This window comes from Micrasema longulum, unplaced genomic scaffold (genome assembly GCF_059751315.1).
Source record: "Micrasema longulum isolate JH-2025_06_02 unplaced genomic scaffold, ASM5975131v1 h1tg001764l, whole genome shotgun sequence".
Lineage (NCBI taxonomy): Eukaryota > Metazoa > Arthropoda > Insecta > Trichoptera > Brachycentridae > Micrasema > Micrasema longulum.
Genome location: NW_028278939.1, coordinates 62,101 through 78,143, shown reverse-complemented (window position 1 = coordinate 78,143; position 16,043 = coordinate 62,101). Strand labels below are relative to the sequence as shown.

General features: G+C 32.3%; 1 protein-coding gene across 1 annotated transcript in view; it reads left to right on the top strand.

Annotated features, from left to right (window-relative positions):
* The window catches only part of LOC148274066 (serine protease inhibitor 27A-like), a 107,249-nt gene that overhangs the window by 30,243 nt on the left and 60,963 nt on the right, over nt 1-16,043 (top strand). Inside the window, exons 5-8 of the mRNA XM_088237672.1 lie at nt 5,925-6,136; nt 7,732-7,917; nt 8,784-8,934; nt 10,662-10,835. Coding sequence (XP_088093798.1) covers nt 5,925-6,136; nt 7,732-7,917; nt 8,784-8,934; nt 10,662-10,835 — 723 coding nt within the window. The remainder of the gene's footprint in view (nt 1-5,924; nt 6,137-7,731; nt 7,918-8,783; nt 8,935-10,661; nt 10,836-16,043) is intronic.

Below are 16,043 nucleotides of genomic sequence, written 5' to 3'. Positions count from 1 at the left end.
GCCAATGTTTTAAATTATCATACTAATTATTAGCACCGAAAAGTGAACTGAGGACTGCATCGGTGCACCATAACTATAGTCCTTAAAATATATCTTGATTAGAATGACAGCTGTCAAACTAATTTCATTAGTGATGGAAAATTAATGATCACTGATCAAATCGATTTTATCAGTTATTTCATGCAATCATGAAACTCTGTTTCCGAAAATTGATATAAAAAAAACGAAAAAACAAGCCTATTATGGTGTATTTAACATAATTGAACTTAATTTTAAGAAAGAGCCAGTCCACAATTTTGGAAAAAGGAGATATTGATGTTATTGGGTGCAGTAAGGTTAATTCTATGTTCTGCTAAAAACAGCCTGACCGCTTTCATATAAAAAACTGTATTAATCACTTCCGGAAAAAGGTGTCAATGTATCTCGATACGTCCGGTACGTCTCGAAACCGGTAGACTAAATAAGTCGGTAAATGGTTATGTACTAATATTTACTAACATTTGTTAAAATGTTTGACCACAAAGATAATGCTTTAAACATAAATAATATTAACTAAATTAAGCTTAAATAAATAAATAACTCGAGTATTTATTTATTTTTTGGTAGACTTTGTGGTGTAATGGCTTAGACGCCTGACTCGTGGCATGGGAGATTCCAACACAAAATTAATAGTAATTTTTCGCAAGCATGGGTGTTCTGTGCCGTAATTCCCTATTGTGGTATAAAACAACAGAAAATGTATAAATAAATAAGTGCAAAAGAGATCAGTTTGTAGTTTCCAACAATTATATTAGAGCGAGATCTTGTGCACTGTTTTACGTACACAGAAGCCGTACGAATGCAATTCAGAATTCACCGATAATATAGACCTATTATTTTGTACATATCGGCAGTTTAGCAGCTATCTGCTTTCTTCTCATTAATTTGCCATTCGCAATATAATTCTACCCCTGTATACAGTTTGTATTACGTAATGGGTTAAACAACCCGTAAAGTCATGCAGACTACAATATTGGAAAATAAACACACAAATATAGCGCATTTTTGTAAAAATCAGCTCAAGGGCGCTGTATGATAAACATATCTTAGAGCGAAAGCGCACATCGTCGCTTCAGTTCATTTTTGTCCAACATACCAAAACACAAATCTGCGGAAATAGAGCTTGATGGTTTTTTTTTAGTTTAAAATTTATTTGTTACCCCTTTATTTATTCATTTTACGAAAATAATATATAATTTTTACTCATACTCTGTTGTTGATAAAAATATTTTTTACATCTTTTGAAAAGTTTGTCTAGGTCTTTTGTTTTGTTTTGTCTGGTAGTTTATTGTAAAATTTCAGTTCCTGGTTTATTAGTCTCGACTGTCCTTGTCTCGTTTTAGAAGGTTGCATATTTTTCTGATATTCTCGTATTGTGTCCATGTTTACTACAATTTTTTTCAAGTTTTAGTTTGTCGTCTACAATTCCATCAGTGGCTAATTTATGGACTAACTTTTATGGTTCTAGTTGAAAGAGTTCAGTTATATTTAATAGCTTAGTTTGTTTAAAAAGTTCTCTAGTTGCAGTTAAATAGGAAAGGTCATATACTAACTTTACTATTTTATTTTGTTGTCTTTTTTTTTTTAATTTGAAATCCCGATCTCCATAGTAGTTGCATATAACATATTTTAGTTTTTACATAGGCTTTATACATTAGATTTTTTCCGTTTTTGGAAGAATTTTTTTGATTTTTACTATAGTTGTATTATTTATATTTTTAATATAGTCGCCACTTTGCTAATTAAATTGCTGAAATGAATTTTCCATGTCAATTGTCTATCTATTGTTAGTCCTAAGTATTTAATATGTTGAATTTCAGTTTTTGCCAATCATCTTATAACGATAAATAATAACTACAATACAATAAAATTTTGTATATTTCTTTTGAATTTTATAAATAAAGGCTTCCTCAAAACTCCTTTACTCAATTTCGTTAAAAATGGTATGTTGGACAAAAACTAATTGAAGCGACGATATATTAAAATGTCGATCGATTTCGGCATACTTAAAATGTCGTAGAAATTAAAACATTTCTCTGTTCGATCAAAGTAAGATATTTAAAAAATAAGTCTTATTTATTTTCAAAATCTAAAATAATGTAGGTAATTTTTTTTTCGGCTGTAAAAAAACACTGGTATTTGTTTTATATCTTTTAGCTCTCTGACACTTTTGGATCTGAAATGACCCAACACGGCCGATAACTTAATCTATTTCATGCGGGTAGTATTTCTTCATGATTTACGCAATTCGATTATTTTTATATTACAGTTCGAAGAACTGTCGTCTGTCTGAGTTCGTTTACGAAAACGTTCTTGCGCCAGGGCCTCGATTACAATGAAAAGTTAACAGAGTTATCTTCAAGTGTCCATTAGATAAAATAGTTTTTTTTATGTGGAAATGTGTGATTTGTATACAAATTTTAAGTATCTTTATCAGTTACTTGTTATTGAACATGTTTTAAAAAATAATTGTGAACGTAAAAAAAAATTATACCGAAAATTTGCTTTTACTTTATACAGTCGAAGATAACTTTATGAACTTTCCATTTCAATTGAGGCCTTGGTGCACCGATAAAGAGCTAGTTGCACCACAAAAAATCAACTTTAATTAATTAATTTTTTTAAAGAATTATAAGCGTTCTTATAATTTACCTAAATATTTTGGTGGCCATTTTCAACGAGTTGTAAATAACTCACTATTAGAAAATGGAAATCAAGTTGGGGTAAAGTGGGTTTCCCCCCCCCCCCATCTTTATTGACACCGCCCTGCTTATGCAAGGCTTTCGCTCAAAATAAATACATTTTAACATTAAAAATACAGTAATTTACATTTATAGTGATAGTTTTTTGAAGAAGAAAAAAAAGGTGTTCAGTTGCATTACAGCACGCGCGTTGCAGACATAGAAAATAAGTAGTTTTTCTAGTTACATGTATTTAAAAAAAAAAAAAATTACAATATGAATAAAGACATAAATAGAAGAAGATATGTGTATAAATGCTGACAAAATCAATGAAGTGTTACAATCTACAATAGAACTTCTCCATCTGAAAACAATGATCATATATTTTTAAGGTAACAATTTGCATAATAAAATATTATGTAGAATTGCTTAGTTTTAAAATTTCAGCTATTATTTAAAATCACGACAAAATAGTACACTTTATAATAATAATCAAGATTATGTCTATATATTGAAAATAACTCGAAGAATATAAGAATCTTTTGCCTTCTTTCGGTGACTCATGGGATTAAATATAAATAAAACACATTAATAGTTAAGTAAAACTAAAGGTTCAATACTCAATGTTGCGTTACCGCTTTCTGACTTAGTTCTGGAAGGTCTACATAACAAAAATAATGAAAACATCAGTAATATAATTATTTGAAGGTAACACAATAAAGAAGAAATTAAATTTTGCATAGTATTCTAAGGATTAATAATTTAGAAAACGTAATACAAGGAAAAAGAAGACATATTTACGTTAGAGTAATCAGAGTTTTCTCTGATTTTAAATTACAAGTAAACACAAGTTAGCACAAAGAAGAAGTAATTACACTTTACATAGTATTCTTAGAAACAATAATTTAAAAAATGTAGAAAAAGGGAAAAGAAGACATATTTATGGAAGAGTAATCAGAGTTTTCCCTGTTTTCAAATTACGATTAGAATTACAGATAAAATGACAGTTAAATTTACAGTTTAAATTACAATTGAAGTAACAGAGTGGGGTTTCAAGACGATTGACTCAAGAATCGAGATTCAAGACTGATTCGATTCAACAAGAGTCAATCGAGACGATTGACTCTGATTTGAGATTCTTGAGTCAAGACGATTGACTCACACACGGAAGGTTCCGGGTTCAATTTCCGGTGAAAACACAAAAATCAGATGTAATTTTTCTCAAGCCTGGGTGTTCCGTGATGTAATTCACCACTGTAATTGGGCCTCCTGGCCTGTTGTGGTGCATAAAAGAACATTTAAAAAAAAGTTAAATAATTGTTGTTTTTTCGTTAAAATAAGCAAAATGAGTAATTTTATAGTATCTTACTTTTTCCACGCAACCTGTTTTATCTACTTTGATGAAAACGCCACAATTATTTAACTATGATATTTATTTGACGATGTACGCATCGGACTGACTACTTCAAAGGTTATCTATCAATTTTTACCTAGTAATAATCTAGAAAATTACACAAAAAACATTCTTATTTTATTACTGAAAAGTCGGTATAATACACATACGAGTACAACATAATGTCAGTAATGTAGAAATTCGAAGCACATTTTTTTGTAAAGCAACAAATAATACGTGCAGGAATTCTTCGAACTGGTCATGGCAGTTAAGGCCTTCACAATAGATATAAACAAAATAAAAATATTCACGCTTATTAATAAAATTCACAAAAGCTTTCAATGACCGGATTTGCAGCACCATGGATATACCGTGTCTGGATCTAATCATCAATCTATATATACATAAGGAAACGTTCGTATGTGTGTCCTCGATCTACTGAACCGAATGACGCGGGATTTTTCTCAAATTGATGATTTTTTCTCTGGTTATTTTTAGAACTCTTTAGGTGCGTAAATGTTAAATTCATCGATCTACAGGGCTGCGTTCGGCGAGAACATACATAGTTACCTTTCGGGTCCGGGCTTCAGACCTTGCCACTCCAATGTGCAGCGACAGATATCGCCTTGTCAGTGGTCATCCTCAAATCATCCTCTTTACAAGTTAACTGGATTTATGACACCGCAGCAAATGAAGTTCGTCCTGCACCTCTCCACAATAACAGTTCATGTCATCATCTATCTTCAGAAAACCCCACCTCTGTTGATTGTATTTGCACCCGACACCTCTACCATTAGTCTGTTGAGAACTTTCTACGTAGGGAAGTCCAAACTGTGGGCGGTGTTTGTGCTTTCGGATGGCATTATCCAGAGCCTATCGCCGAGTTCCTATCTCCACAGATCCTCCCTGCGTTTTTCTGCTGAGGTCTTCAAGTCAATTGTGATTTTGAGGAAACTCCTTCTCGATCCCAGTCTCGGAGGATCTGTTTGTGTCTCTCCGTGTCCGCTGCTACGTTTCTCCTGATGTTGGGTGGAGCGATTCCTATTATAGGACAAAGTTTGTGCACTGGTGTGGGTTTAAGGCAGCCGGACACCAATCGCGCCATGTCATTTACAGCAACATCCACTTGTTTGGCTTGTGCTGACTTTTGCCAAACGGGACAAGCGTACTCTGCTGGGGAGACACCCAAACCCAAGGCAGAAGTGCGGAGTACATGTGAAGATGCTCCCCAAGATGAACCGATGAGCTTTCGTAATATGTTATTCCTGGCGGAGACTTTCTGTTTAGTATTGGTGCAGTGCTGCCAACTAATCATAAAAATGTATTATTTTATGTATCGTTTTATCATTTTTAAAAGTATCGTAATTTTGAAACTACTCCTCCCGTGGCGTCGCTAGTTGTCCTCGGTGAGTTGAAACGATGAAAAAATGGCAACCCAAAAACAGCAAAACTATCACGACAAATAACAACGCTATTATTGATTGGTTTTTGTTCAAAAGAACCTGTAAAGTTCCAACGTAGCGGATTTTCGAGAAATTTTGCCTTACAATTCAATGCACTAATTTTTAAAAGCTATTGGTTTTATATCATATATTTTCGTTTGTAGGTGTATATTTGCTGTATTTCTGTTGATATACCAAATAAATAAATAAATAAATAATAAATCTCTTTTTCCAAGCCCAGGCCCAGGCCTAGAAGTTTCAGAAATGTTCATTTTAGCAAGTTGTTTATTCAATCTCCAGTGCCCTGTAAAGTCTTTAGTGATAACCCGCCCTTAGCACAACCAACTTACATATTATTTTTAATTTCAGATGACTTGAAAGATGTGGTGCTGCTTCTTCTATCAGCCATTTACTTCAAGGGAACTTGGGAAACTCCTTTCCCTGTAAAAGATACAAAGAACAGGAAGTTCTACATCAATGCTTCCAACATAGTCGACGTTCCGTTCATGACCCAAATTGAGAAGTTCAACTATACTGAATCCAGAGACCTTGACGCGAAAATATTGAGGATGCCATTCAAAGTATGTTTCTGAAGAAGTTTTTTTTTCTCATCTTTGTTATGACCATTGTTATACAAAATGTTCAAAACAAGAACCAACATTTCAGAATCTGAAACATACTGTTTTAAGCAGTTGCCCATCCTGCGTGACACAGCAAAATAATATAATTTTATGTTGTCGCCTAAATTTGAATTTGGAATACTTTTCAATTGAATTGATTATTTATTATTTTTCTAAATATTTTTTTGAGTATTTTTCACCATACATGTCAGTAGGTGGTCAGTAGTACAGTGTGCTTGAATAAAATACGGATAAGTCAAGAATATCTTAATTACAGAATATTTGCTAAATAATCCATTAAAGTTACATACAAAATTACTGATTTATGAAGTTTTTATTGTCTCCTGCATATAATTATCCTCAGAAATAATTAGTTTTACGCTTTGGCTATAATTTACTCTGTAGACGCCGCTTAAGCTAGGGTTTCCTAGGACAGCGGTGCCCGTATTTTAACGGCCGCAGTGAACAGTGATGCGGTTGACAGCCGTCGTAACGGTGACTAGAAAGTGGTTTCCTATAAAAATGGTGTTGATAACACCGATAAAAAATAAAACCACTCTCTATTCACTACTACGACGGCTGCCTACCGCATCACCGTTCACTACGGCCGTTAAGATACGGGCACCGCTATCCTAGGAAACCCTAGCTTTAGTACGCAACTGCCGATTAAAACTCAACTACGCCATGTTGTATCGTTTTTAAGTGACAAAATACTCCTGGGATTAAAAGGGAATAAGGTGGGATCACATGTGATGTATTTGCAGAGAATTCACAAATAATGTTATTTGAATATTCGATTATTTTACCGTCTGTCAGATTGTTAAATAAACCAAAGCGGACATTTTGTTAGTGTTGTCAGGGTAGTCGAACTTTTTACCTGGCTTTCTATTAATAAGCTTAAGTGTAATATTAAACGGAATTAATTTTACTTAATTACTATTTTTTTTTTACATTTGCCTGATAAAAGTACCAGGTTTTTTATTATAGTCCAGCTAGTAAAATATTTTTTTGGTAAAACAGAACACAAAATTATCTTACATTTGTGTTACGATATTATATTGTTCGCGGTTTGGCAACATTACGCGGCTACTTCACGCAGGTGGGATGTCATGCAGTAGAGGGTGCATTTGGCAATTTTGGACACTGTGCGATGTATGCAAACTTAATTCTACGCACCTTCTGGTGTATATTATAATTCTATAGTCTCCTGTAAAGTAATCACTTAGTGAATTGTGTTGTATTCGAATTAAAGTGACGATGTGTGATAAAAAAAAATATTTTAATTACAAGCATGTGGCGGTTCAAAACCCTAAATTTAAATAAACTCTTAAATAATTAAACTATCAAATAACTGTAAGATTATACAACGAAAAAGAAAAAAATAGACAAGAAAAAAGAGTTTTTGTGGACAAAAATATAACGACGTGTTAGTTAAAATATTCCCCAAATTTATGCAAAATATATAATTAGATTAAAAGATGTAATGTGATGTTAGTGGTAATCAAGTTTATTGTCTTTATTTATTTTGAAATTAGAGCAATATTATTTATTTTCAGGGACAATCAATCGTCATGACGATTCTGTTACCAAACAGCATCCAAGGTCTTCCGGAGATGAAGAAGAAACTGACGTCCTTCAACCTAAACCAGGAGATGAACTCTCTGAAGAACGTCAATGTTAAGGTCACCCTCCCCAAGTTCAAATATGTCTTCGAGTCCCACCTAGTTCCAGTATTAAGAGAGGTAATTTCAACCAAATCGAATAACTTTGTAAGAAAATATTTTGAACACATAGATTAACTCATTGGTAAAAAAAAACATTTTTTAATTTGAAATTAGTAGATACATTTGAAGATACAATTTCTGACTGACTGAGTTTTTCGTGTTTTTTCAAGAGAGTCCCATATATCTACAAAAATTTGGAAAAAATCAAAATATTGTTGATAAATCCACCTGGTCCACGAAAAAATATAGAAATTGAAAATTTTTCAGGCGTTGCCTAGTATGTAGGTGAAATAATTCAATTATATGAATTTCACCCGCATAAAAAAAGTTTTAGCTCTTTAACTTCACAAACATCAACGGATGAAACAATGAAAGGAATATAGATGTTTAAATATGGGCAGAATGATGAAAGTTACACAGTGTGTAAAGTGGCTACTTAAACCAGCCAATGACGGATCATAAGCCCTGTGGATGCCTAGACTTCATATTACCTTCTCTAAAACGTTCTTCATCTCTGTTGTAATATGTTGACATATCTTTTGTTACAAAAGTTTAGTATGGCTATGAAATACAGTGGAAGGAGTAAAAAAATATATCTTTGAACATTTGCGAGTTTTGTATTATTTCATGAGTTATTTTTGAGAAGTAAAAGATTTGAAACTTTTTTGTGCTTAATGGAAAAAGCTTGAAAATATTTTTGATATTTATGTTTCCATGAGGCCAGTTTTTATTAATCAACAATATTTTTAGTGTGTCGGAATATTTTCAGAACAGCAGACCATGATTGATACATTTTTGGCTACAATGTGTCCAATATGATTCTCCTAAGCTTATGATCTCTGCACGTTTTAAGTTAATTAACTATAAATTTATGAATTTTTTAGTTGGGTATCACGGAGCTCTTTGAGAATACCGCTCACCTGGGAGGAATAGCAGCCGGGGCAGGTCTCGAGAACAAGTTGGCCGTTAGTAATGTTCTGCAGAAGGCAGGAATTGAAATGAACGAAATCGGTACCACGGCATACGCCGCAACAGGTGAGAGATACTTGCATTAAAATATGTTTTACGTCAACGTAGGGAAGAAAATAATAAAAGTTATTATTATTTTGTTTATTAGGGAAAACAAAAGCACTATATATATATTTATATAATGTGGAGCCCACAATACATAACAAGCACAGAAAGGATAGAAAATATTCAACGAAAATTTTTTTAATGCCTAGATTATAAAAAGAATAAAACGCTTTGTACTGACAGCCAATCTGCCAAACAAAATGGATTTTTTACCCTTGAAAATAGACGCACTGTATCTGAATTATGCTATTTACATAAATTATTAAATAATAAGTAGATTCTTTTAAGCTACTATCCAAAATAATCTTAATGTCCCCTTTCGCGTGACAAGAAATAAGTATTTATTTCATCTGCCAGTCTGTAGCACTATGCACAACACTCTTTCCTCTATCGTTCTTGCTCTAAATTTTTTTATTTTTTTAAATCTATTAATATATTTTACATGCCCCTTAATTTATTTAAAAATAAATTAAGACTTTTTATTTCTGGCTGCGATACGATCCCACTAACTATTTAATGATGCACACACCTGAACACTTACTCCCACACTAATGCACATAAACACATCTACACTTACTCTCATATAAATACACATAAATACATTCTTTTGTTGTAACACAATTTAATAATATGGATGATTTTTATTTAGAAACTTCGCTGGCCTGTCTTTAAACTGTATTTAAAAAAATATTATTTCATTGTCGACTGTTTGTTTCTTTAAAACAAATAAATAACATTATGTGGAATCATAAAATAAAGCCAGTAAAGTTATCCACAGAAATACAATTTTCAAAATACTAATTGTACACAAAAATAAGCGTGTGAAAGTATAATCAATATTCAATATTCATGTGTAATTAGACATGCAACAGTAATGGACGTTCTAAATTTAATGGTAAAAAAAGATGGGTTCATTTAAAAAAAAACTCACAAAAAAGTGTAAATTTAAAGGTGGAGATAAATGCTTACCTTTAACTATTTTTGACCATTATTTTCAGTGTCCAATTATTATAGCATCCACCCTAGTTCAATGGGGAAGTTTGGTCCTATGGGAAATTGGATACAAAAAATGTTTTCTTGCGCGGGATAAGAATTAGAGCATTAAATTGTATGGCAAAATTTCTTGAAAATGTACGAAAAAAAGAATAAAAAATATTTTAATAAAAACGTACTACTTTTAATGACGTCACTGGTTCATATGAACCATCCAATGATATGGAAGCTTTGAAGGATATCCGGTTTGGTCACCGTAAACAAACCAACCGGAAGAACTGTCAGAGAACAACCTCTGACTTCACACGTGGAGTTATTTCAGAAATACAAAACATCATAGCGCTGATAATACGATATATAAAAAAAAATTGCTTTTAATATTCTATTTGAATAAAAAAAGAAAAGACACTGAACTTCCTCATTGATTATCGTAGTGGACATTTTTCCAGTTATGGGACATTATTGCGGAACGAATATTCGTTTCCATTGGTAATTCGACTACATATGTCAGGAGTGTGTTTTTTTTATCTGAATAGTAGTTAAGTCCGAGGTTCTAATTCCATGCATATTTAAGGAACAATCAAGTCCAAGGTCTTAGTGATATATTTTTCGACACATTTGAATGGTCCTAGGTGATTCATACCACTTTAAAAATAATTGGTTAAGTTACATTTTCATACTGTTTTTTTCCTTAGCTGTGTCCTTGGTGAACAAGTTCGGTATTGATGATGAAGTACCAGAAGACTTCCTCGCTGATAAACCATTCCTGTTTTTCATCGAAGATTACTCCACGAAGCAGGTCCTTTTCAGCGGAACTATCAACAACCCCACAGTCACTTCAGGAGTTCTGGAAGAAAAACCAGTTGATGGTATGTCATTAAATTGATCAGCTTATTAATCTACTAAACAGTATTGTGATTTGATGAATTTATTAATTCGGAATAATTTAAATCGGATTTTGTTGTATTTCATTATTGTAATGTCTAGTCATGTGTTCTGCCAATTATTGTGCCAATGAGTCTATTTGTCCAAACGTGACATCAATGAGTATTTATAAACAAAACCATCTAATAAAAATTTGTGTGCAGTTGTCACGAATAACTTAGGCTGTCGAGAATGAATCGACATGGTCAACGCGAATTATTAATATGAAAATTTGAATATTTCTATGAAATTTTGTCAGTGGCACAATTGGCAATTGAGGTGTTAGCAGCTATAAAATTGAATACAAACCATTACGTTTCTACAGAGAATTCGAGTTAATTATGCTATTTTATTTTTCGATAGTTAATAATGATTTATAATTGCGTGGCTGGGCCGCAATAATAGATATAACAAAACTATTTATCAAGTTAAATTGAGTTTAGTTTAAAAAATGATAAAAAAATTTTAGAAATATTTTAAATGTGTAATAAAAAAAAATCCCATACAAATATTTCAAGTAATAATTCTGTACCTTAGAGAATTAAACATGGGAGTAAATTTTTTTTCGTTTTGATGTTGAAAATGCAGAAATGATCGCAATAAGCTATTTTATACGTGAATATAACACCAAAGTCTCGTCGTAAAAATGCCTTTTTAAGTTGAAATAACATTTTGTAGCTCAATCACAAATAACTATCGACGTGCTTAAAAACATGCGAAGCATTTGAGCGATCACAACGAACAATAATAAACATGCTTAAGTTATCGCAGTCATAAGTCAACGCGTGTGTAATCTCTAAATCGACGCTGTGTCGCTTTGTTTTTTGTTTTCTTCGTAAATAAATACAGTTCACTGGCAAAAAATCGGCGTTTACTATAAAAATAATACAATATATATCATTTGCCAAATAGTAAGGAGTATTTAATACAAAAAAGTAAAAATTTAATTACAATTACTATGGCGACTGCTTTTCTTGAAATTTGGCTTGCCAACCACCGGCTAAATGCAGTAAAAAGCATGATAAATAATTTGAAAAAATAGAAGTTTTGGAATATTTCCCATATTTACACCGTGAAATTCAAATATGTGATTGCGCAGCAAGATTATGCGTCGCGAAACGTAAACATTTTGACATTTAATATTAGGTGTCCACGGATGTTCCATTGTGGTGGCGAATATGATAAACAGCCATGGTGAGAAATTGTTATCACGTCGCTTATTAGCATGTCGATAGTTATGATTAAGCTACTGAAGTCCATTTTGTTTTAATGCAAAAAACATCAGTAGCCACAGATTTGCTATTTTAATATGTAAAATTATTAACAAAAGAATCAATATTTTGTATTGAAAGTTTTTTGTAGATATAAATTACCTCAATTGGTTCAAAAAATATTTTAGAAATCGCACAAACGCAAAATCTTGTTCCCTGAACATTTCGTCCAATGTAACTTTGATAGCTTATCCTTTGATGTACTGAATTGCCGCATGATATATTGTGGTGGTGTGATGGCATATCTGTTAAGTATTTAAAAACTGTTTTTTTTGTACATAAAATATGCCAAAATCTTATAATCTAATATGCCAAAAGGATATACTTTGTATTTTTCTGTAGCTTCTTCCAAAATGGCATGTTAAAATTTGGAGTCTATTTGTTTGTTTCACTGTTTCAGCAAATTATTTGCTTGTCCAGTACAGTTAGAAAGTGACGGTTATATACCCTTTTGCCATCCTACTACCGATTTTTTTTGCTACTTTATAAGAAACAAATTTGAAAAAAAACGTTTAGTTTTAATTTGGTGAAGGTATATTGTTTATTCATTTTATTATTTGAATTTAGATTGCACGATTTCTTCTGTAGTACAAATCTGTATTTAAAATAATTGTTTATTTGTTAAAACGGAAAATAATCAATCAATATTCTTTTAAAAATTCACAGACATTGTGTGATTTTCATTTCAAGTTTTTATATCAAATATCATTACGTGATATTCTGTTTATAAATGTCAAATGAATAATTGAGAAATTTTAATTGCAATGATTTCAGGATTCGAATTGAATAAAGTAAGTTATAAAATAATCACAAGTACTAAAAAAATGTACGCATTCGCTGAATTATATCTCCAGATTTATAGGTTCATAATAAAAAACCCATTTAATATGAGTTTTGGGGTTTTCATCTGTTTCAACGAATTCGGAAAGGTTTCAACTTCTTCAAAAAATACTTTATAAAAATAGGTAATTTTCATTATGTTATCCATAGTTACATCCAATTTTTTAAGAGTAAATATTTCTAGCTTATTTATTCAAAAAAAGGGATTCGAAAATTTGTAGAATAGTATGAGGATATAAATTATATTCTCAATTTATTGCAACAGAAAGTGAAAAGATTTTTGAGAAGGGAATATAGGAGTCTTGGCATTTACAGGACTTATGACCTGTCGTTGGCTAGTTTACATGACTACTTTACACGCTGTGTAACTTTAATCATTTTACCTATGTTTAAACATCCACATTTTCCCAACTTTTTCATCCGTTGACTTTTGTAAAGTAAAAAAGATTATTAAGCCACATTCCCTTCGCAAAAATGTTTTAGCTCTCTGTTGCAATAAATTTTAATCTTAATAACTCCCTAGGGAGAAAATCCAGCCTGTCTACAAACGTTTGGGCATACTCAAGAGATTGTCGATAAATTATATTTTTTACATCTTTGGAATTGGACGCTAAGTGTAACAAAATGGAAATAAAACATTAGATCAGAGTAATCAATTCTTGAAGTTTGTTTTTGAATGAAATAGACTTTTAAAATATGGAGGTTAATATGTACGATATGACTGCGATAGCTTACGGCAATGGTCATGTGGTATTTTTTCGGACCCCTTTAAGAGAGATCCGGGGTTCGATTTATTATTTTTTGATATCCAGTTCTTAACACAATTTCAGCTGGGTGAAAATACCCCGAAAATTATAAAAATCATAATAAAGATATTGTATCCACAGTTTTTAAACCGATTCAACATGGCGATTTCCTCGACCAATCTAATCCAACCCCAAATCTTAATCGTCCCCTTGACGCGAAGATTGGTAGAGTTCCATTACAGAAGAATGAGGGTTCTATGTTCCGCAATGGCACTGGATACACTCTCTCTGGATAGTGAAGAAGTGAGGTAAACTCCTCAACAAATCTCGAGCACGTGCCTTGTGTTATGCTTATCGGGGTCAGTTGTATCAACATCATAATTTTTGGGGGTCAGTTGTACCAATTAAAAAAATATCACAAATTATTTGTGATGATACGAAACGATCGCGTATTTATGTGCAAAATAATTAACAATGTTTTTCCTGTAGTAATTCATGCATCCGTGTTTTTCAACCTGCGGGTTGCAACCTCCATGGGGGTCGCGGTCACAAACAAAGCAAAGGTCTAAAGAGCGAGGATTTTAGATCCAACCTTATCAAGTAAAAATGCCAAAAATTCAGTGAGAGCGCTGTCCTTTTATTTTTTAAAAGTGTTTTGAATAGTCGTTTCGTTTTGAGGACGCAGATGGCTAAATTATTGAGTTGGAGTCGATGTATTTTTGTTTTTTGTTTTTATGTTCACCATTGAAGAGAACGCTAGTTAATATAAGTAAGGATGTAGCACATGGCACTAAAAAAATGATTTTTGTATATTATAGATCTGCTGCTGACGCGTTCCGCTGGCTGTGCTCGTTTTACCTTGCATTTGATTTCTCAACTAAAAATTAATTATCTCGATGGGAAGATAACAAAATACGTCACCGTTTAAATCACTGACATTCGAGTGGAATAAAAAAAAGGTCTGCGGGGCCGCCAAATTTTTTTTAATCGTAAAGAGGTCACGTATTCAAAAAGGTTGAAAAACACAGTTGTATGTAATTGAGATTATTACAAGTCTTATATTTGATTGAAGTGATTAACATTAAATAAAAGGTAAAAGTGCCGTTCTAATAAAACCTGAGTAGGCATTCTTAAAACTATTTATGCTCCTACATAGGTATGCTGATACGATATTGCGATACAAAATCATTTTTAGAAACGGACCCCCAAAAATATGACTTACAGGTGTTTAATCACCAGAAGGCCTAAGCATGTGGTTCAATTGAATGTAGCACCATGCATGAGGTTCTGGGTTTTTCATCCAGTTGGGTCAGCACAAAATAAGCGATTTTATAAAATTACTACACGTTATCTTGAACTGACAACAAAAGTCTGAGATTCATCTTATAGTAATGTAGTTTTTAAATAAGATGTATGTAGTTCACAATAATTATGTTTACTATGCACTTGGTCTAATGCACTTGGTTTCGAATTGATGAAAATAGAAGAAAAAATGCATGTTACACAAAATCAAACAAAGAAGCATTCTAGTCGTGAACATTAACCTCAAATAAATTTATCGGAAAGGCTATTTAATTAATCAGCAGCCATTAATTTTTCCCGGGATTTGATATGAAGTAGTCTAAACTTTAACAGACGACCTCTAAGATAGCTTTTGTTTGTAGTGAACGTGTTTCAGCATAACTACGTTGCGTTACATTGAATGGTTCTTTAAAGATTTTATGTTTTGTCAATTCGTCAAGCCGACTCCGTTCTCAGCATCAACCCTTTAATCGTTCGCCTTTTATTTAGAGAAGATTTACAATGGATGCTAATATTTTAGAGATTTCTCTATTATAGAGGTGTTTTGCAAATGTGGTATGGTGTTTTTGCACTTTGATTAATTGCGATTTGTGCTCGTCACGCGTCTTAATGCTTTTGTTATAATTTTTGGTAAAATATTTATTTTTTGCAACAAGCAAACTAGATTTTCAACGGATTCGTTGCTTTGGTGTTTTTATCGTGTTTTATTACTTCATGAAGTGTTACTTTTCATCCATCGTTTCTCCATCTATATGTGTTGTGTTGCACCTGGAAAGCTTCAGTAAAGGTAGGCAAATACCATATTCATTCATAGTAGATAGTAGATACGCTATGTACAGGTAATATATCCTAGATGCAAAATATTGAAGGTTTTGATGATCACTAACGAACTGTATGAAGTATTGGAAGATATCTCAACAGACGAGTGAAATACTTCAAAAGGGAAGAAAAAAATCTAGTCATTGTTTATGAACTGGGGACGCGCCAACCCTTT